Source organism: Tamandua tetradactyla, chromosome 5 (assembly GCF_023851605.1).
Source record: "Tamandua tetradactyla isolate mTamTet1 chromosome 5, mTamTet1.pri, whole genome shotgun sequence".
Classification (NCBI taxonomy): domain Eukaryota; kingdom Metazoa; phylum Chordata; class Mammalia; order Pilosa; family Myrmecophagidae; genus Tamandua; species Tamandua tetradactyla.
The window spans coordinates 99,069,224-99,089,779 of record NC_135331.1 but is presented as its reverse complement, the minus strand read 5'-3'; the positions used below and the strand labels follow the sequence as shown (position 1 = coordinate 99,089,779).

The 20,556-nt window shown below is 53.0% G+C and overlaps 1 protein-coding gene across 3 annotated transcripts in view; it reads right to left on the bottom strand.

Annotated features, from left to right (window-relative positions):
* The window catches only part of FOXP4 (forkhead box P4), a 57,187-nt gene that overhangs the window by 34,766 nt on the left and 1,865 nt on the right, over positions 1-20,556 (bottom strand). For all 3 annotated transcript variants that reach the window (XM_077161767.1, XM_077161768.1, XM_077161769.1), the window contains exon 2: positions 4,570-4,795. In XM_077161767.1, coding sequence (XP_077017882.1) covers positions 4,570-4,779 — 210 coding nt within the window. In that variant the 5' untranslated portion in view covers positions 4,780-4,795. The remainder of the gene's footprint in view (positions 1-4,569; positions 4,796-20,556) is intronic.

The window sequence follows — 20,556 nt, the reverse complement described above, 5'->3', positions numbered from 1 at the left end:
TGGCTAGGACCCAGGAGGGGTACCAGGAGGGGTACAAGAAGGCCCCCTTCCCTGATACAACCTACAACCACACCCGGGCCAACTGGCTCTCCAGCTCCACCTCCCCCTGCCCTTCTCTCACTCTTTCCAGGCAGAGGCGGGAGGAGCAGCTTCCAAGCACTTCCCAGCGGCTGCTGGAGTGAAACTTCACCCAATCGGAAGAGTCTCTCAGTCTCCCCTCTGGAGGGTTCATGCCCCAAGGCTCCCGCTACAGGCCCGGCACCTCTGGGGGAGGGCGTATTCTCCAGAAGGAAAAGGAAGTCCAGAAGATGTGGGGACCAGAGATGAAAGAGTAGAATCTGGGGCGTGAGGGTGGGACTCCCAAAGAGAAATGTGCCCAGCTTGAAGAGTAAAGACAACCATTGACCTTGCGTGTGAAGAGGTGGGGGTACTCATTCACCTCTGAGGCCTCCCCTTCCCACCCCATCCCCCTAAGTAGCTTGGGCAGAGGAGGGCCAGATGGGAGAGGAAAAGGAAAGAAAAGTTTCTTGCATTCTTCTTCTTCCCCTCCCCCAACTCCCTGATCACCATCCCCCATCTCTTTGGAGGGGTGACTTAAAAGCCCATTAATGTGCAGAGCCCCCCAACCCTTTTGAATCTCCCCACAGGATGTGAACGTGGTGGGATTTGGCCCCGGTTGCCACGGCAACTGCGGTGGGAGTTCCCAGACGCTAAGCAACCCTCCAGTGACCCTCGCTGACCTGTCACCCCCACAACCCGTGGACAATGGGAGCACGCACTCTGGGGGCCCAGGACGCCTTTCAGCGCAGCCGCCAGCAGCTCTGCCCGACCCCCGCCCCGCCCGGCTCAGCCCTCCCAGCCCTGAGTCCAGCTCTCTGGCTGTTCTCGGCCACAGAGCCCACTCCTCAAGGCCTCCCCAGGCCCTGCAACTCCCAAAAGCTGATGCACACTTCTCCCAGCCCTCGCTGCCCCCCATCAGAGTGCCCAGAGGGTACTTGCCGGTTTCCTGGGGAAGCACTCTCCCCCTCCCCACTAGAAATATTTTCATACAGGTGAAATCAGATTCGGATACAATGGGAGGGCAGCCTTCAAAGAAAAAAGCCATCTTAGAGGAGAAACATGCAGGGGTTGGGGTGGGAGGTGGGGGTTGTGTGGAGGGCAATAGGGGAAGGGGCAACAGGGCAGGGGATTTGCCTTGGTGAAGGAAGGGGAATGATGGGCAGCTGATACGTCTATTTTGAAACAGCAGCTGGGCAGGGGGGGGCGGGTTTCCCCTCCTCCAGTTGGCCAGCACAAAGTTAGGTTCAGCGCATGTTTGCTGAATCAGTGAATGCTCCAAGGTCTACTGCGCTTGGGGTAGCTTCTGCAGGGGTGGATGAGACTGGAGACCTGGTGAAAGCCCCAAGGACAGAGTGAAGGTGGTGTATCATTTGCCAGCAAGGGGGTTGAGAGGACGCCATGGGAAGCTGGGCCCTGAAGACTGAAACGGTGCAGCCAAGCCAGATCCTCTCTCCAGTCAGACCCTGCGTGGCAGCCAAGCCAGGTCACTACCCTCCCGCCTGCCCCCTCAATCCCCACCATCTCCAGCCTCTGTTTGAACAAGCTCCCGGCCTGCTCGTTGCATGGAAACAAGTGCCTGCTCTTGTTCCAAAGTGACGTGGATGCCCTCTTCAGCACTGTTTGCTTCAGCCTAAAGTCCTGTCACCAGTCTGACTTCTGACTCGCCCTGTTTATCTCTCTCTTCTGTCAACTCATTACTCCCAAAGGCCCCGATTTGCATGTCCAGGGCTTGTTTACCCGAGTGGAGGGACAGGGACTAACAGACAGAGGGAGAGGGGCCTGGAGACCCAAGGAGAGCCCAGGAGTATGAGACCAGTGCCCTGTTCACAGACCCACTCCCAACCCCCTCTGCTGGAGTTCCCAGTCGGTGCTAGAGCAGCTATATAGGGCCAGTGGGCTAGTGTTCATTTTTGTTTAAAGACGCTTTTAGATTGGGAATGGAGTACCCTTATTTACTCATCACCAGACATTTAATTACACCTACTATGTCCAAAGTCTTTGCTCCCTGTCTCCCACTGGGGCCTGCATGTGATAGGAGCAAAGAGGAGGGTGCACTGAGCCCTGAACTGGGAACAAGGAGCCCTGAGACCTAGCTACAGCCTTTACTGTGTCACTTGGACAAGTCAGTGCCTCCCCCTGGGCTGCCTCCTCCTCTGTGACATGGGGATAATAATAATGACCTTCAGGGATGGTGAGGCACTTTAATGACAAAAGGTATGTGAAGGACCCAAAGATGCAAAGTATTTGTCCTCCAAGGACTCCAGTGCTGTGGCTGGGGTTGAGGGAGGAGGAACCTGAGGACCAGGCTCTCTTTCCTGTAGTCACTCCACTCCACAGGAACGTTTGTTGTTGGGGTACCAGAAAGTGTTCACCATGGGGCACCCCGAAAAGCGCCCTTCATACATCAGGGGTGGAGTGATGGCCCAGGGAATGTTTCATTTTAATTAAAAACTTTATAATATCCATTTTGCAGGGTTCTTTTCATAGTTTAGAGCCAACAAAACCTTTTTAAAGTCTCAAATATTTTCCTTAGCCCTGGGCACTACGCCCACAGTGAGCCCAAATGGGTAAAACAGCCCTCTGCCGGCCTCCAAATCCCCACCCCAGTTTATTTGTGAAACAGATATAGGATTTTCCAGGCCTTTGGGATATTCCCCAACACAAACAGAAATAACTGGAACTTGGAATATAGATGGTAAAACACAGCTTTGTGCAATGGAGAAGGAAGAAACCTGATCGGTACAGACAGTTCTATCTCTTCCCACCTAAACGTCTCTCCAGTTACCCAGATATCTGTTTACTCTTCACATTAGATGATTTTTAGAAAGAAACTTTTCAGTTTTGGTATTCCCCCCTGTCACACTCAAATGTTTTCATAGCTTTGTCTGCAGAGAACAGGAGGGGAAAAGCTGGCCATACCAGGTGGGGGGACTTGGGACTTTTGGTGGGGTGTGTTTTGTTATTATTTTGATAAAGGACGGGATTTTGCCCTTTGAATTTCTGTCCCAAGCAGATGGCACAGACTCTTGGTCTCTTCCCCACAGAACCTGCTTCGGGAGGCTTGAGGCATGCCACCTAACTCCTAAGGACCACCTCCCTGCGGGGAAAGGAGCCAAGCCACTCCTGTTCCAGTCTCCACTGGTTCCAAACGGAAGTGATTTTTTAGAGTTCTTCATTCCATTCACATCCACATGGACCAGCCAGTGTGTAGAGGGATTTCACACCTAAATCCCAACTCATCTAACAGCCCAGTCCTGTAGGAACCAAGGAGGCCAAGGCTGCTGGCTGTTATTAACCTGTTTTTCTTTCCCCCCAACTCCAGCTCAGTGTAGGGGTACTGGACTCCTGATGGTGGTACCTCCTTCTTCTCTGACCTCTGGTCCAAGGAGTGTGGTGGGAAATGTTCCCTTAAGGTTTATGGAGTGGAAGCAGGGAAGGAGCAGGGCCGGAGGAACTGAGGAAAGAGGAGTGCCACAAGAGACTGAGAGGGTGTGAAGGCAATGTGAGTACACACATCTGTGCACACGTGAGGCGGGGCTGGGATAGGGGGACTGGGCAGGGAGGCGTGTGTAGGCCCCCTGCTTTTCCGCATTCCCAGCAGAGCCCCCGGGGCCAGCACCACCAGCAGTGATTTGAGGAAAAGAGTCAAATAAGAGAAGGAGAATCCCAAAGCTAGGGCTGGCTGGGCCGGTTTTCCTAAACTTGTCAAGCATGATTCTCCCTTTTTCCCCCGTGTGGGGCAGGGACCTGGGGCCCCTGTTTTGTCATCTCCTAACCAGGCTCCCCACCCCAGTGCCTCTCAATTCTCAGAGAGACTGGTTCTGAACTCCTGAACTATGCAGTTCGTGGTGGGGTGTTGGGGGTAGCAGAAGGAAGGGGGCACAGACAGAGAACCCAGGTGAGCCCTTAAAATGGAGATCTGCCTTTGCCTACCTCCCTTGGCCTTTTCCCGGCTGCTTTGGCCCCTAGGGCCTGAAAGTTTAATCTCTTCACCACTTGGATTAGGGACACAGGCAGAGACGGAGGCAGGATATGTTTTAAAATAAATAAAGTGGAGATACCCCAGAATGCACAGTGCCCCTCCCAGCACTGAATGCACTCACACCTAGAGCCCGGACCTCCCTCCCTGGCCTCTGTAGCTTACCAGCCAGTTTACTAGCAGCTGTGCAGAATGGAGCACAGGTGCCTACCACCCACTCAACAGGCATAGCCTTAAGCCTGCAAGCCCAGGGAAAGGGTGCTCAGGTGTCTATCCTTGCTGGCATTTCTGGGGCTTTCCTGAGTCCCACCTCTCTTCCACTGGAAGGTTGTGCTACCCTAACCTCAAAGCAGCCACTAGAATGACACACCAGGGGCAGGATGGGCAGTCCGTGGAAGCTGGACTTCCTCAAGAATGTTAAAGCGTGGCTGCTTCGTGGGAAGCAGCAGTGCCCTGGTCTGCAGGCTGGAGTGGGATGGGGCCTTTTGAGCTCTTCTCCCCAGAGGCCAGGGAGGGGCGCCGGCTCCTACCTGTTGCTGCTGGAAGTGCAGCAGCTCCGCAGGACTCATCTCGCCGTTGCTGTCTCCGCCTGCAGCTGCTTCCCTGCCCGCACCGCCTCCGGCCGTGCCTGCGGCCCCAGTCCCGCCGCCGCCGCCATCAGCCTGCCCGGAGAGGCTGCCCACGCCGTTCTGACCAGACGGAGCCGACCTGATTGTCTCCGAGGCCGATTCCACCATCATGTCGCTCTAGCGGGACCTGGAGGGGGAGGAGAGACACGGGGGAGGGGCTGAGGCCCGAGGCTGGACGGGCAGGGCCGGTTCTACCTGGGGTAGCAACCGACGCCCCTCAACATTCCTCCCCGCCCCATCCCCTACAACACAGCAAGCGCCAAATTCCCGCCGGTCGCGGGCCTACTCCTGGACCCTCCGTGGGTGCAGTCCCTCCTAATGTCACCCTTCCCCTAGGCCCGGGTAAGAGGCAGCTCCAGACTGCAACGGAGACCCAGGGACTGCGCCCCACTCCCACCTTCCGACCCATTTCCTCAACTTCCAGCAGACTCCCGGGCCGGGACTGGGACCCGGGGAGGCCCCGCCCCCGCCCCACCCCTCCAGGTCCCAAACCTGTTCTGGCCCCGCCCTCCAAGCCGGGCTCTGTGGGGCGGGGAACAGCGGCTTGAGCTTGGGGGTACAGGCAGGGGTAATGACAGGACGTAAAGGCGGAAGAGCTATTTTCTGGGACGCCACCACACTGCTCCTTCACACCTGTTCTGGCTTTTGTGTTTGCTCCTCTCCTTATAGGGAGTTCCCCAAGGTGAGGTCTCTCGCCGGGACGGTGAAAGACTGTGTCTTCCACTGCAGAAATGGCTGCCATTGATCAACGAGCACCTATGGGTGCTGACACTTAGCTGAGTGTGGGGGGGGGGTGCAGTAAGGCAGCCAGGTCCCACCTCTCCCACCTCCCATTCTGACTCCCTCAGCCCAGTGCCTAGCTCAGAGCAGGCTCTCCATAAATATGCACTGTCTTTAGGCACCAGATTTCCCCCTCAGAATTGTGGGGGGTACTTATTATCACCCCAGTTTTACAGGTGGAACAGAGGGTCTGGAGAGCCAAGGGGTTATTAAAGGCAGAGATGCAAGGCCCGAGTTCTCTTCTGGGGCGGGATGAGGGTGTTAGTGATTCCCACCGCCTCTCACAGGGGGCCTAGAACTTCCCCACAAAGAGAGAGGGTGTGTTTGGGGTGGTCCAGGGCAGCGAGGAGGAGGAGGAAGAGACCTGAGCATCCCTCCAGAGACTATGGCAATTCTGGTATCTCAGAGGCTTGAACACAGAGACCGTGATGAAAATCGGAGGCCCTTTAGTTTAGCAAGCCAAGATGTTCTCAAATTCTGGGGTGTCCCCAACTACCCCCGATCCATGGCTCCTTCAGGGGAATGTGGATTTCAGTTAAGCAGGGCATGGTTGGTATTCACCACTGGCCTTTGGCATGCTTCTTAAATTCCCTGCACTTCAGTTTCCTTGTCTTTAGCATAGTAGAGTCCTTCGTGGAAATAAAGCAGCACCTGCCATAATGAGCAGAGTAAGCTCCAATGAAGACCAGCCGTTTTCCCAACTGCCCTAATTGTGGTGAGGGAACACTGAAGCTCAGAGAGATCAAGGACTTGACCCAGATCACACAGAGATCATCCTGTGGCAAAAGCCACGGGAGCATCTAGCAAAGCCAGTGGGAGCCGCCCAGTGTTCCCTCTTTCCTTCCCAAGTCCCGCTCGGCCTAGGCAGACCCCACAGCCACAGGGTCACCCTGACCTGCAGGCCAAGAGGCCCGGCAGGGAGCAGATTAGAGAAACTGTGGTTGAAGATGTATTGTTACAATCCCCAGTTCCTTCCCACACCGTGGATCCCACGAATATACCCTCCCCCGTCCCCCTAATTCTCTCCTCGAACTCAGGAGAACTCTCTTCCCCGACTTTTCTGGGCCACTTGCCCTCTTTTTATTCCTGCTGGGAGCAGAGAGGGGAGGAGTGAGAGGACGTGAAGGGCAGGGGAGCGTGGGGAGGCCACTGGTTCACACATGGGTCCTATTGGCGCTCTGGTGGCCCCTCTCCCTCCATGACTCCGGTGTCCCTGCAGCTCTCCCCACCACAGTGGCCGCTCCTCCTCCTAGCTTCTGAGACAGCCGAGCCAGGGCGGGGTGAGGGCGAGGGTGGGGGTGATGGTTCAGAAGAGATTGAGCACTCGGGCTCAGGCCTTAATGGCCGTGTCAGCCTTAGGGCCAGCAGCCGCCTCGTGATGGATGGAGTGGGTACTGTCCTCCACCCGCCAGAGCACAGGGATCCAGCCCCCTCCACCCAACCACCCACCCTGGACCCCTCCCAGCAGCCCCGCTGGGCCAGGAGCACCTTCTCTCATTCAGGCCTGGGCCTCGGCCACATATATATGGGGGGGGGGGGGGGGGGGAGCGACGGCTGGAGCCTACCCTGGCCTCCTTCTCTCCAAGCTCTGGCCCTGCTGAGGGTGGAGAGCAGCTGCCCGCCCTGATTCCACGTCTAGCTTCTCTGAGATCTGAGAACTCCGGGGCCCCAGGGGACAAAGACCAGAGCCTCAGGGGGGTGTGTATACACAAGAGAAAGGAAAGAGAATCCAGCAGAAAGAAGAGTGCCCCCCCCAACACACACATGCACACCATAAAGTTATAGATTAGACAGCAAGTTTGGAAAAGGGGAGAAAGAAGGAAGAAGGGGGATAAGAGGTGTCCCTTCTTTTCTTTTTATTTTGGGGGGGTATCTACAGAGCGACACCCAGTGAACAACATAATTGCTGCAATGTGGCGTGTAATAATAGCTATTCAAGGGCTGATCATTCATATTAAACAGGGTGAAGCAAGCCTCTCATTTGCATGCTTGAGATTATATGCATTTGAAAAGTCATTTCCGCAGGGTGTATGAATGGCATTAATTCCCATGTGGCATGCTCTGCCCCCTCCCGGGGCCTTCCCCGCTGACACACACCCATACACCTCCTTCCAGGCTCCCACCCGTCCACCTACATCACCCTTAAAACCTGCATGGCAGGTGCTCCCAGGCGATCTCTGCACCCTCACCTCTGCCCTCCAAGAATAAGAATCCTCCCGCCTCCTGTGTGCCTCTCCACAGGGTGCTGCAAAGGCACTGGGGTTTTCCCTGCACTCTGGGTGAGCAGGCCTGTGGCGCCTGCAGCCTAGTCAGCTAGGGATGGGGTGAGCTGGAGTGCTGGGGGAAGACCTGGATATCAGTGCCCTGTAAGTAAAATGGCCGGGGGTGGGGGTGGAAGGAATCCAGTGTCCATGGGAGCCTGGATCCTAGCTAGGGAAGAAGGCAGGGATTTGGACACTAGGTGGCCTGGACCTTAGCCTTGGCTCAGTCACAAACCAATTGTGAATCTTTTGCTTCTTCTTTCTCTGGGTCTCAGTTTCCCCACCTCCATGAAGAGGTGGTCTTGATGGTCTATTCTGGCCTGGGAGCTCCGGGACTAAGAATCCCTAGCCTAATGTGTGGACAGAAAGCAACAGTGATCCAGTGGCTGGGGGACTCACTGGTGTCCATTTGGGTTACAGCTGTGGCCCCTTTCCCAAAGGGCTCCGCCCCAACATTGACCTGAGTCACCTGCTCTGGTACTAGGGGTGTGCCTGTGGAGAGCCCCCTCTTCCCTTCACACCATGGTCCTCCCGCCCTCTCTCCACACCCCCACCTTCCCAATCCAGTCACCCATTTTCTCACAAAGCAGCTGAGGACCTGTAGAAAAGGGGGAACCCCCTGAGAATCAGCCCATTTGGTCTCAAGGCCCAGCTGTGTGAACTTGGTCAAGTCACAACTCCTTTCTTCCTTCTTACAACAAACAAGGAGGGGAGAGCAGAAGGGCTTTCTAGGATGGCAAAAACTGGGCTCTCATTTCCTATCCCGGCCTTCGCAGACCACAGTGTGTTTGGGTGCAGGGGAGGACACGGAGGCAAGGTCATTATGAGTCGCTGGGATTTGGGGGTAGCACTGTGGGACTGCACTTGGGCTAGTCCTGGTCTCCCATCCCTCTGGCTTCCCCTTGGAGGAGCCAGAGCACCTCAGAGCCTTCTGCCAGGCCCCAGGGCTCTCGCAGACACCCTCCGAAGGAAGGAAGCTGGGTGAAAGCCGCAGCCTCCTCTTCCGCTTTAGGGCAGTCTGTGGGCCACTGGGGGCTCCCACTTCCCCTAGAGGCTGCTGGTCCTTCGAAGAACCCGGGCGGCCGCCAATGAAGGCCACCTCAGGAATTTACCAGGGCCCACCCCGTCCCCTCCCTGACATCCACTTACCCTAGGGCCAAGGGGACCCCAGGGGCTGGGGTGCTTGTGGGGGAAGGGAAACGAGCGGGGAGCCGCACACGTGGAGAAACCTTTTGTGCCTTTTCGCGAGCCCAGATGGCGTAAGGAGTATTAATTACCGTAGCTTTTTAATTAACAATCACTTAATCTGGGCCGTAACATTTGCCACGACACCCTGTGCCTCGCCGCGAACCCGCGCCGCCCGCCCTGCCAACTCATCAATTAATTTTTATTGACGTTTTCTTCCCCAAACAGGCACAATACCAGGGTTTTCCAATTAACACCTCCGCGATCTCTAATTAGTGCAATTAACAGACTGATGGATGCCCGGAGTTTACCCGCAAGGGAGGAAAGGAGGAAGGGAGGGAGGGGCGGAGTAGCCCCCGGCGCGCTCCCGGGGCGCGCCCGCGCACAGCTGGAGATGGGGCGCGCCCTCCCCTCCCCTCCCCTCCCCCAGCACCTGCTCCTAAAGGAGCAAGCGGGCGGGAGCGCGACCAAAGGCAACCTGTACCTACAGCGGTAGTGGTGAGTGGAGTTGAAATAAGGAGACCTGTTTCCAGGTCTCCGGAAGTCTATAATCTAGTGTAAAAGACTAGCACAGAACATGCCCTTGCTGAGAGACTGAGACTAGAATTTGGGAAGCCTGCGTCTCAACTTGACAGTTGGGTAAATTAATTCCCCCTTTTAGCTGCCCTTTTCTCATCTGTAAAATGGGAAGAACTGGACTAGACATGATCTATTTATAGTTTATACCCCTATCAACTTCAGAGAGAGATTAGGAAGCAGATTGTAATAAAAGACAGATATGTTCAAGATACCACGGGGGTGGGGGTGGAGAGTAGAAGGAGAGGGAAGAAACGTGCCAAAACCTTAAGCCAGGGGATCTGAAACTTGGGCACATCAGAACCACCTCCACAGCCTGTGAAAGTGCAGACTGCTTGGGCCACATCTCCTGAGTGTCTGATTTGGTGTGTCTGGAAGGGGCCAGAGATATACATCCCAGGTGATGCTGCTGATGGTTGCCCAGGGACCAGACTTTGAGAAGTAGTAGGGCTCCAATGGACAAACCCTGACTTTGGTTATGAGCTTCCTGGCGGCTGAAACTAGGTGATCAATCTCCAAGGCTATTCACTTATTCAACGTGTTAAGTAGCTGATTAAGCTAAGCACTGAGGAGCTACTGGGAAGGCTACCTTTTTTTGAGGAAAAGGCATTCATGCTTAGATAGGAAGAGTAAGTAGGTACTGACCAGGCAAAATGCACACTGAAGGGGGACAGCATATACAAAGGTCCCTATTCTGCAAAGGAGAGGGTCACCAGATTCAAGCTTTTTGAGATAAAAGTCTTTGAAATGACACAATTCCAGATGATATAAAAAGACACAAAAGTGGGTACCACATAGACTAGAATGTGAGGATGCTGCATGTTTCCTTCTCTATCTAGCCACCCTGCTATTGGATCTGACTTGTCAAGTGGCTTAAAGGAGAGGACCTTTCAGAGTGAGGAGCACTCTTCCTACAACTGCCCAAAGGAGGCTGCTCAATCAGCCAGGGACAACCCTGGCCATTCAGTCTGGACCCCAGAGGTCCGCTGCCCTCAGGCTGCCAGGTGAGAGAAGAGGGCTCTTAGGACAGCAACTTAGCCAACCCTCATTTACCAACCTAACTGCAACCCCCTTCCTGGCCACCTACTATCTTTGTGACATTGAGCAGTGAGATACCCAGACTCATCCTCCGTTTCCTGATCTGTAAAGTGGACCTAATACCAATAGCCTTTCCTTCAGGGTTGCTGGGATAGTGAATAAAATGCACTACATGAAAAAGGCCTTCAGAAAAAGGTATTTATTAGAATTATAGGAACCCAAGAAATCCTGCTATAACCTGATTCTGAGTAGGGTATGGTTGAAAATTGATCTCATCCCCTTCTCCCAGCCTTGGTTCAACACTTGAGGAAAATAAGGTTGAACTTGAGGGTTAGAATAGCCCTGTAGTTCCAAAATGGGTCCTGAAACTAGGGCTGGGTGATGGAAGACACATGATTACCTAGCTCTCTGACAGGGCCAGTAGCATCTCCAATGAGTTCCAATACAAGTTGAATTCCTTTCCCAGTCCCTGCCCCCTGTACTCTGGGACTCTCCCTGTTTCCGTCAAAGGCTGGCACCCATGCTTCCTCCCCTTTCCCAACCCTACTGCATATCTGGCCTGAGATTCTTCCCAAATGACTACCAACACCCTAGGAGCCACCTGCCCCAAATCTAGCTCATTCTAGGCCTCTTCTTAGCACAAAATTTCAGGGTTCTAGATGCTTAGCATAGAGTGGTAGGGTTAGGACATCCTATCTAAAAGGTTGCAACAGGTCTCTGTATTAGAAGGTAAGCCACTGCACCAGCCGGCGCTGTTTCAGGTACTCTTCCAAGTTTCAATCATAAAAGTAACAGACACCTTGGCAGAAAATTTTGGGGAAAAAAAAAAGTGTAAAGAAAAATATAAATAGTATCCATAATTCTACCACCCAGAGATAACTTCCTTGCTAGTCTTTTGGGATATACCCCTCCAGCTAGTCTCATTTTCACACTTTATTGGCATATAAACATTTAAAAAAGGAAACTGGAATTTTAATATTTTTCCATTCACCATTTACTATCAAAAGCATTTCCACAACATTTTCCACAATACTGATTATTATTCAGCAACATCTTTAATTGTAACACTTCACCTGTGAAGTGTTCATGGTCACAGAGTGCTTGAATGGGGTTTATGTTCCAGAATTTACTTAGCCAGTCCCCTAGAGTTGGACATCCAGGTTGTTATCTATTTTTTACAATAACTCTGCAGACAGGATACTCTCCATTTCTGACTACTTGGCTTAGAATATGTTTCTAAAGGGTAGAATATCCCGGAGAAATGGTAAGCATGTTTTCAAGGTCCTGATACATGCATTCCCTAAGTGATGTCCAGAACACTTGTATAGCCTTGTGCCTTACAAGAGCCCCAGGCCTCTCCCCTTTTGCGACTTCCCTCCTTTCTCCTCTTCAGTACATTTTCAGATCCCTTATCATGCACTCTCAAAACCCAGCACTTCAGAGCGGGCAATGGTGGCTCAGTGGCAGAGTTCTCGCTGCTGTGCCGGAGACCCCGGTTTGATTCCTGATGCCTGCCCATGCAAAACAAACAAACAAAAAAAACAACAACAACAAAACCCAGTACTTCAGACCTTGTCAAGACTGGATAAGTTCACAAGGCAGATGGCTGGGTATGGGGCCTTCACCTGCAACTGATACTGAGCACACTGGGTACCTGGATCTGGGGAGACAGGCTGAATAAAACACAGCACCTGCTTTTGGGGGGGGAGGGATACAATTTGCTGGAAGAGAAAGCAACACAGGCAAACACACCAGCTTACCTACCTACACATCAAAGTCACCTGTGAAGTGCTAAAAAAAATCAGTGCCTGGGCCCTCACTCAAGAGCACTTAAGTCAGATTCTCTGGGGAATGGGGGTCAGGCAGATACTTTTTTCTTTTTTTTTTTTTACCTTTTTATTTTGAAACCCTTTATAAGCTTACAAAAATAATACAAATCTCATACGGAGAACTCCAACATACTCCTGTTCCCCCAGTTACCCTGATCCACCAATACTGACATTTCACAGATATTTTTTAAAGCTTTTCTGAAAGATTTGAAATTTCAAATGCTGCCAGGGTTGAGAACCTCTGCCCTACACAATGTACACACACAGCTTGGTAAATGTTTTGGTGGATATACACTGTGGGCTATGGGAGCCTAAGAGGAACACTCAAGCTGGATCTGGGGGTGCTCTGGGAAGACTTCCTGTAGGAGGTGACTTTTGAGCTGAGTCTTAAGGCCCCAGCATACAATTTGTGAATCCATTTTATTCTTAATAATCACCATTCCGCTCAGTCTTTGAAAGTCCTTTCCCATACCTTTCCACCTCCCCACTCCACACAACTTTGACAGAGGAAGGAACCACACTTCAAAGACGCCAAGTGACTTGATGAGGTCACCTGGCAGCTAAGTGGCTGAGTTTAACTGAAACCCAGAAAGCCCTTCAGACTCCCAAACCAGTGCTCTGCCCCAATGCTACCTCAGAGGTGGCAAGGTCCGGAATGGGCAGGGATCCCTCTGGAATTTCCCTGAAATCTAAACCTCTTTTTACGTCCCCCAGCCCAGTTCACAGCTCTTTGGCTGTAGCCCCAAAATGCTCTCACTAGGCCCTGACAAGGTGGCCGTACCTCAACACCCCTTCCTTGTACCATGACCAAAAGGAAGAATTAACAATACGAAAAAAAAAGAAAAGAAAGAGAACTAAAGATCCCACTCCATCTCATTAAGAAAGTAAACATAAGAGCCATCTAAGTGTCTAATTAAGCTTCTAATTAGTCCCTGCTTGTTACTAATGCAAATTAGATTACTCCGCTTAACTACAGCATGTCCACAACACCCTTGTTAATTGCGGCCTTTTGAAATTAAATTACTCCCTAATTAGCATATCAAAGCCATTGATTCGGAGCTGGGAAAGATGAGGGCAAGAAGAGCCGAATGCCAAGTTTGGTTAATCAGAGACGGCTAATTAAATAGTGACGTCTTACGTGGGGGGCCTGCTGGTTAAAGGGTGGAGACGCCTCGCCAGGGCCCGAGGGGCCATCTGGAGCCTGGTTTGCTGGTGCCCCTGGCATCAGGGGGCTTCTGTGGGCACAGGAAGGGCTCCAGCCAGCCTGGCCCTTCCTGGGTGCTGGCTGCTCTGCCTAGACGGCCCCTGCCATGCCCTGTTCCTTAGTTTCCCCTGGTGATTCTTAGGTGTGGTATCACAGGATCTTGGGGACCAATTCAAGGCATCCAAGACACATCTACAATCAAATATGCAAAGTTATATACTCGTCCTGCCATATCTCCCTGTTCCAACATGAGATCTAGAAACGTGATTTCTGCTTCCCACTCTGTCCTTCTCTAGCCCTCACCTATAGCTCCATTCTTGGAAGAACGTTCAGGAGGGTGGGACACACCCGATATCAGCTCAAGCTTTAGGCCCTCATCTGCTCTGAGGGCCTTTTTCCTTGAGAGGTACCTACATTGGGTCTCCAAGTTTAGCTCCACTTTCTGCTGGAGGGAGGAGTGGGAGCCTTTCTGAGCAGCCACAGTTTCCACGCCCCTAGCGAATAACCATCTGAGCAGTTCTCCAGCAAAGGAAGTTGGAGGGCCGGGACTCTTTTCTACAAAACCTCAGCTGAGCACCTTCTGTGTGCCAAGTGCTTTCACATGGCATCATTTAATTTTCACCACAATAGCGACATGAGGTGGGAACAATAATGTCATTTTGCAGATGAAGAAACTGAGGCTTGCAGGAGGGTAGTGGGTCAGTTTAGCTTCTGCACTTTGGCCAAGTCTAGAGTAATAATAGGTGCCCGAAGTGGAGAGGATGAGAAGAGATGCTGGAGGCTGAGACTCAGAGCAATGTTTCCTTGTTCTGTCACCAAACACCTTGACCTTTGCCCTCAACCAAAAATACATAGAGAGAATAAATATGGGGAGAGGAGGTACGAAAAGGGCTATGATTTTTGTGGAGGGGCTCACCTGGGCAGGAGTGGGCTTGTTTCAACTTGGAACAGACCCTTGGAGACGCAGGCCCTATGACTTCCTCCATGGCAGGAAGAAAGAAAAAAATATCCACCTTTGTCAGTTTTTCAGCAGCTGTGTGGGAATCGGGTTTGGGTCAGGGTGTCCTTAAAGGGCCTCATCTGAGCTCTTCTTGCACAGACCCTGCCGAATGTCTCAAACAACCTCCCACCTCCTAGCTAGATTTTCCTTGCAGAATATGGAGGACAAGTGAAATCTTCATGAAGACGTTGCTAACTCAAATGCCCTCAAGCATTTGGCTAAGCAGGCCACGTAGGAGACCAGGTGAGATGTTGGAGGGCACAAGAAGGTAGCTGGGTTCAATCCCAGTTATCCTTACCCCACATAAATGCAGGCCCAGTGATGACAGGACTTGGGTTTTTTCAAAAGGAGCCAAAGTGGAGATATTTATGTAAAATTTGCCATTGCAATGACCTTTTGGGGGTGGTGGTGGTTAACAAAACTCATCAGGATGTAGTAAATCTGTGACCTCAGCCCTTATGGCCAGCATTCAGGACCCTGGGCAAGTCACATCACCTCTCTGGTCCTGGGTCCCATTCCAGTCAAACTACCTGGACAACTCTCAGGGTTGCTGTGAGGATCAGAATAGGAGGACAGCATGGCAGAGTTTCTCAGCGAGGGTCTGGTGACCTCCTATTCCCCCCTGCATCTACATCAGACTCCTCCTAGATTCCCTAATTGGGATGCCTTGCAGAACCTCCCTCCCCACCTTCCACGCAGGGGGCAAAGCCAGGGTTTCTAAGCATCTAGAAAACACTGAGGGATTATTCCTGCATATGTCTGAACTGGCAGCTAGGCAGCCGGGAGGTATGATACACTAGTGCCCTCTGCCCCTACATTTAACAGATCCGCTCTGGCAGTGGCAACAGCTCCTAAATGACTCTAATTAAAATTTTTTAAAAAAGGAATTTTTACAAGAATAAAATCCTGATGGCTGAAAGGTCCCTAACCTAGGATTCAATGCTGCCCTCCCCCAACTAGGGAGGGTGTGTGTGAGAGAGCAGACTCCATGGAATCTGTCCCCAGCTCTTCCTCCCTCAATCTTCCCCAAGTTTCTCACTAGCAGCTCTTAGAGCACACAAAGTCAGGGTCAGAACCAAATTTCCAAAGGGTGAAGTTTTGTTTATTTAAGGAAGGGTCAAATGGCCTAAGGGAGAGGAAGAGTGCCCCCACACAGTCCAAGAGAGGGGAATCCCAACCAGTGAGATCCATCCAAAGTGACCCACAGTAGTAATTTTTTTTCTAAGAAAATGAATGGAATTAAAAGTAAGGTGGAAAAAATAAATGGTGGAGGGAGGGGAGACTATTCTGGTAGCGGGGGAGGGGAGAACAACCTGAGGTGGGGTGCGGACGGCTGCCGCACACTAGGGCCAAGCCACAGCCTGCCGCACTGAGCTCTCCCAACGAGATTCAATTAATTGATAACAAGAGGCATCAAATTAATTTCTGGAGGATGTGAGATTCTGATGAAGGGAAATCTCCTTGATGGGGATCGGGGAGGAGGGGGCAGGCAGCTCCCCTTCTAATCCGGCTCCACTGCCTAATTGGGAAGGAGGAGACTCACCTGGGCCCCAGAGGCCCCTACCCTGTGCTCCACAGCGCCCCTGATGGGAAGGGCACGGAGAGATAGCAGGCTTCTGCATGTGGCCAGAACAAAGAGGGTGTGCCCTGAGACCTTCTGGTCTCTTACCGTCTTGCGACCAAGCCACAGCTGCTGGGAGAGGAGAGCAAGCCAGGGAGAGGGGACAGCAGGTGCTCCCTTACCAAATGTACACTTAGGAAAGCCAAGGCCCAGAGAGGATGAGTCACAGTTAGGTCACAGAGCATTTAGGAAGTTGGCAACAACGCTCCCTCACCGCCAGGGATGGGGCAGCCAGTGTAAGGTGTGTTCTGACCCTGTTTACTACCCACACCCGAGAAGTCATCCCCCCGGCCGAAAGAGTGTAGCCCATGGCACAGGAGGCCCTCCCTGGTGGCAAAAGACAGAGGCCATGAAGCCAAGCCTCCCCTTCTTCCATCATTCCCTGAAGCCCAAGGTGCCCAGCCGAGTCTGCTGTGCGCCCCCGACATTGTTTCAGCGCTGCCTTCCGGAGCTCAGGATTCGGAGGAGGTTTCCACAACTCGCAAACACAGATGCGCTCCCAAGAGCTCAGGGAATTGCTGGCCAGGCGGCAAACCCAAGGCAAGCACGTTCAGTTGGGAAGGATGGAGTGGCAGCTCTTGCACTCCGGGGAAATCCTGGAGGCTTCCTAGAGGAAGGATTCTCCCAGTGAACTAACACTGCACCCTCAACACGGCCAGTTCATCAGAAGCGCCTCCAACTCCGATCCAGAGATATGGGAGCCTGGGAGAAGCGGGGAGCCTCTCCACGCCCAGCGCTTTGCTTCCCAACAGATTAAAGCAGCCGCCCCTCCCCGGGTCTCCGGCAAATCTTGATGTTCCATCCCTCACCAAAATTTTCTCCCGCCGGCTCTGTTTTCTTTTCCTGGTGCTCATCCGAACAGGGAACCCCAGAAGGAAAGGAGGCAGTACCCATCCTCTTTTGGGCGAACTTCTTTAGCCTTTGGTCTCCTAGGAATGTGGGCTCGAGAGCCGGGGGACTGAATCCGAGGGAGCCCAACCAGACCTGCCGGATGGAGAACTCGACAACTGAAGCCCCCTCAGCGCACCACCCCCAGCTTCCCTTAACACGGCGCCGCGGTTCTCCAGAGAGTTCCCGGGGACGGGCCTGCGCTCTCATCCCCGCTGTGGGGCATCGGGCCCATCCGTCAGATCGGCCACTGGGACCTGCTACATTTTTTATTTTCCAAGCTGCAAGCGGAGCCACATCTCACTGAACCTCTTCACCGCGTCCCGCCCGCGAGCCCATGCAATTGTAGGGGGACCACAACGTTTGTGGGACGCATACAATGAAGGGGCCCATCTCCATCCCCTGAGCTACCCTGCCCTCAAGGCTTGCCGCCACCCCTTGCTGCCCTTCGGAGTTCTGAGTAACTTCCGGCCCCGCCAACCCTGCTTACGCTGACAAATGCCAGAGGGTCGCTATTCTAGACGCTCCACTTTATTGACTTGCACCGTAGCCCCGGCAGGTACCATCAGAACGAACCCAAGCGGGAAAGGAAACACCATGTATCCTCCTCCTGCGCCACCAACCGCCACAGCCCAGACCCGGGCTCTGGAGGCGCCAGTAGGGCAGAAGATGTGGCCCGGAGAGGCGGTCAGAACAGGTGGGATTCGGAGCACGAGCCGCACGGCTAACACCGCGGGGCTGGGGAGAAGAAAGGCGCCGGGCTGCCCGCAGAAGACCCCATCCAGGGAATAGTCCTGAGACCAGAAACAGAAGTAGAGAGCGTCGGCCGGCAGCCAGGCCTGGGACGGCTCCCGCAACGTGCCCTGGACGCCCTGACTCTGCGGCCGACAACCTGTCGCCCGGTCCAGGCGTGCGCCTCTTGTTTCCGGAGCCCTCGCCATTGCAGCTCAGGCGGCTGTGCCCTGAGTCTAGGCTCCGCGCAGCGTCTGCCTGGCGCCATCTCACAAGGCATCCGCAGCTGCAACATGCTAAAGAAAAAGGGATCTCGCTGAGCCCGGCATGGCCGAACTCGCGGTGCAGTGACTAAGGTGTGCACTTCCTGGAGGAATCCGGGAAGGTAACCCCGAAGACAGCCAGCAACTTCAGGCTCAGGGGAAATTTTTTCCCCCTACTTTGAGATGAATCCAGAAGTAGGATCCCAAACTGGTCTGAGACTCACTGCCAAACTTGTCTTGTAGACTAGGGTTCCCAAGCCCTAGAAATCCTCCACCACCACCCCCTTTTTTTTTTTGCAGACTGAATACCAGCCATTTTTCCTCCTTTGTATTCTGGGGAAATTGTCCCTTCCATTTATATTCATCTCCATGAGCATCTTAGGTGTGCCTAGGGGATATGTTTCAAGTGTGTGCAGGAGGGACATGTCAGGTTTTGAACCCAGAATCCTCCCGTAAAGGGGAGCCAGAAAGAGAAGACACAGCTTTCATACTGGAGGGAAGAGAGGAGGCCCAGGCCCTGTGGAGCTTGTAGAGGAGAAGGAGACAGTTGGCAGCAACTCCTATCCTTTCCCCTTTCCTATCCTAGAAATTTTCCCACCCGCACACTGGGACTCAGGAGCCCCTCATTTTAGCCTGTGCTTTGTCAAGTCCCTTCTACTCTCTGGGTTCCATTTTCCCAACCCAGAAAATGGAGGTTATTACTCAGGTCACCATACAGTATGGCAGTGTTGGGACCCTAGTAATAATAAAGACCGCTCCCTTGGTCAGTACTGCCATGTACCAGGCACAGTGCTAGTAAATTTACATCTGCTCCACCATTCAGCTCTCAAAAAGACTCTAATGTGGGAATTATTGACCTACTTTACACATAAGAAAACTGAAGTTCCAAGAATGTAATTAAGTTGCTCAAAAGTTCCAACATTACTGTTCTGTGATACATGTTCTGTTATGGGGAGGCCTGAGTTCCTTGTCCTGGGTTCCAGAGTTCAGAACCAAGTCTGAGTTCTGGAACTGAGTCCAAGGAAGCCATTTCAGCCAATGGAGCTTCAAGATCCCCTCAGAAATAGTGTATGTCCTGCCTTGGTCTGGAGAAGCTGGGAGGGTTGTAACATCATGAAGGGAGACAGTGAGCAGCTCCTTGGATGGAAGAAATTATTCTGTATGGCTTGGGCTATTCGTAAAGACAAGGCCTTCTAGAGAGACAGGAAAATCGCTAAGTTAGTGGAGACAGTGAAGGGATAGGCCATAAGAAAGGAGGATGCAGCTTGGTCAGTGCAGCATCTCCTTGGAGAAATGACCCTTCCCTCTCCAATCCAGAGTACTCTGCTCCTCCCAAGCCTCTCCTTGTACCTCTCACCTCTCCTTCGAAAGACATCCGGGTTCCAACCTGTCTCTCTGATACGATAACTTATCTGTCCCCCTACCCTGAAAATGTGAAGTCTAGAGAGCCAGTCCCCAGCCTGGGACTTGCCCAGACAGAGTAGGGGCTCAGCAAACATTTGGGGGAAATTACTGGATCAAGAGAAATCCCCCAATCCTCTGCCTCCCACTCAGAAAGAGGTATGTTTAGAGTAGGGGTCAAGCAGGATGTACACATCCTGGGCAAGAACGGACCTACCTGCCTGCAGGAAAGGAAGCACCTGGTCAAAGGCAGAAAAGGGCAGGCTGGGATGTCTAGGTGTTAATCCAAGTGAGGGGGCACCTATACAGAAGGGATAGGGGCAGGTCCTTTTGCAAGTTGGTCCTAGCTTGCTCTGCCCAGGGCATTCTCCAACACTGGTGTCAAGCCCTTCCTTCAGGAAGGCTCAGGGGTTCCCCAAACCCATACCTTCTGGGAAACCTGCCCAGGATCAGGAGAGGCACAGAAAACCCCACCCAGGGACCTAGCTCCTGGAGCCAGGAGAGAACATTCCCATGGTCTCCTTCTGCTTAGTGCCAAGGCTAGGGCCAGGGTAAGGTGGGGTCCTGGGCTGGTGGTGGTAAGAAGGACATCTGCATCATCACCATCTCCTCATGGCACCATCCCTGGCTGACAAGAGTGAGAGAGACACTCCAGAGGGAGCCCAGCAGGAAAAGGCCTACTTTTGAGAGGTTCAAATATAAGGGCACAGAGGGAGCGATCACACCATGCAAATGACCACAGCACAGTCCACCACCCCCCCACCCCACCTGGCCTGCCAGGTGACAAAGAACCCCCAGGCAAGACAAAGTTTTTCAAGTGGAAACAGACGCACATATATCCAGCCTGGAGACTTCCCCAGAGCAGTTTTCCACCGGTGACCAGGGGTTGTCTGAGGTGGGTGGTTTCAGGCGCTCCTCCCACCTTCGGCCCTCAGTCCACCCGCTGGCTAAGCAGGGGCGCTGGAGGATTGACATGCCCGGCTCTCACAAAGCTTGTAGGTCAAGCGGCTGTTCAGTCCCTGTTCTCCGCCGAAGTGAATTCGGGTCCGAATTCTCTGCGTCGGGGTTTCCATTACCCACTGGGTTCGTGAGACTGGTTAGACCTTCCTG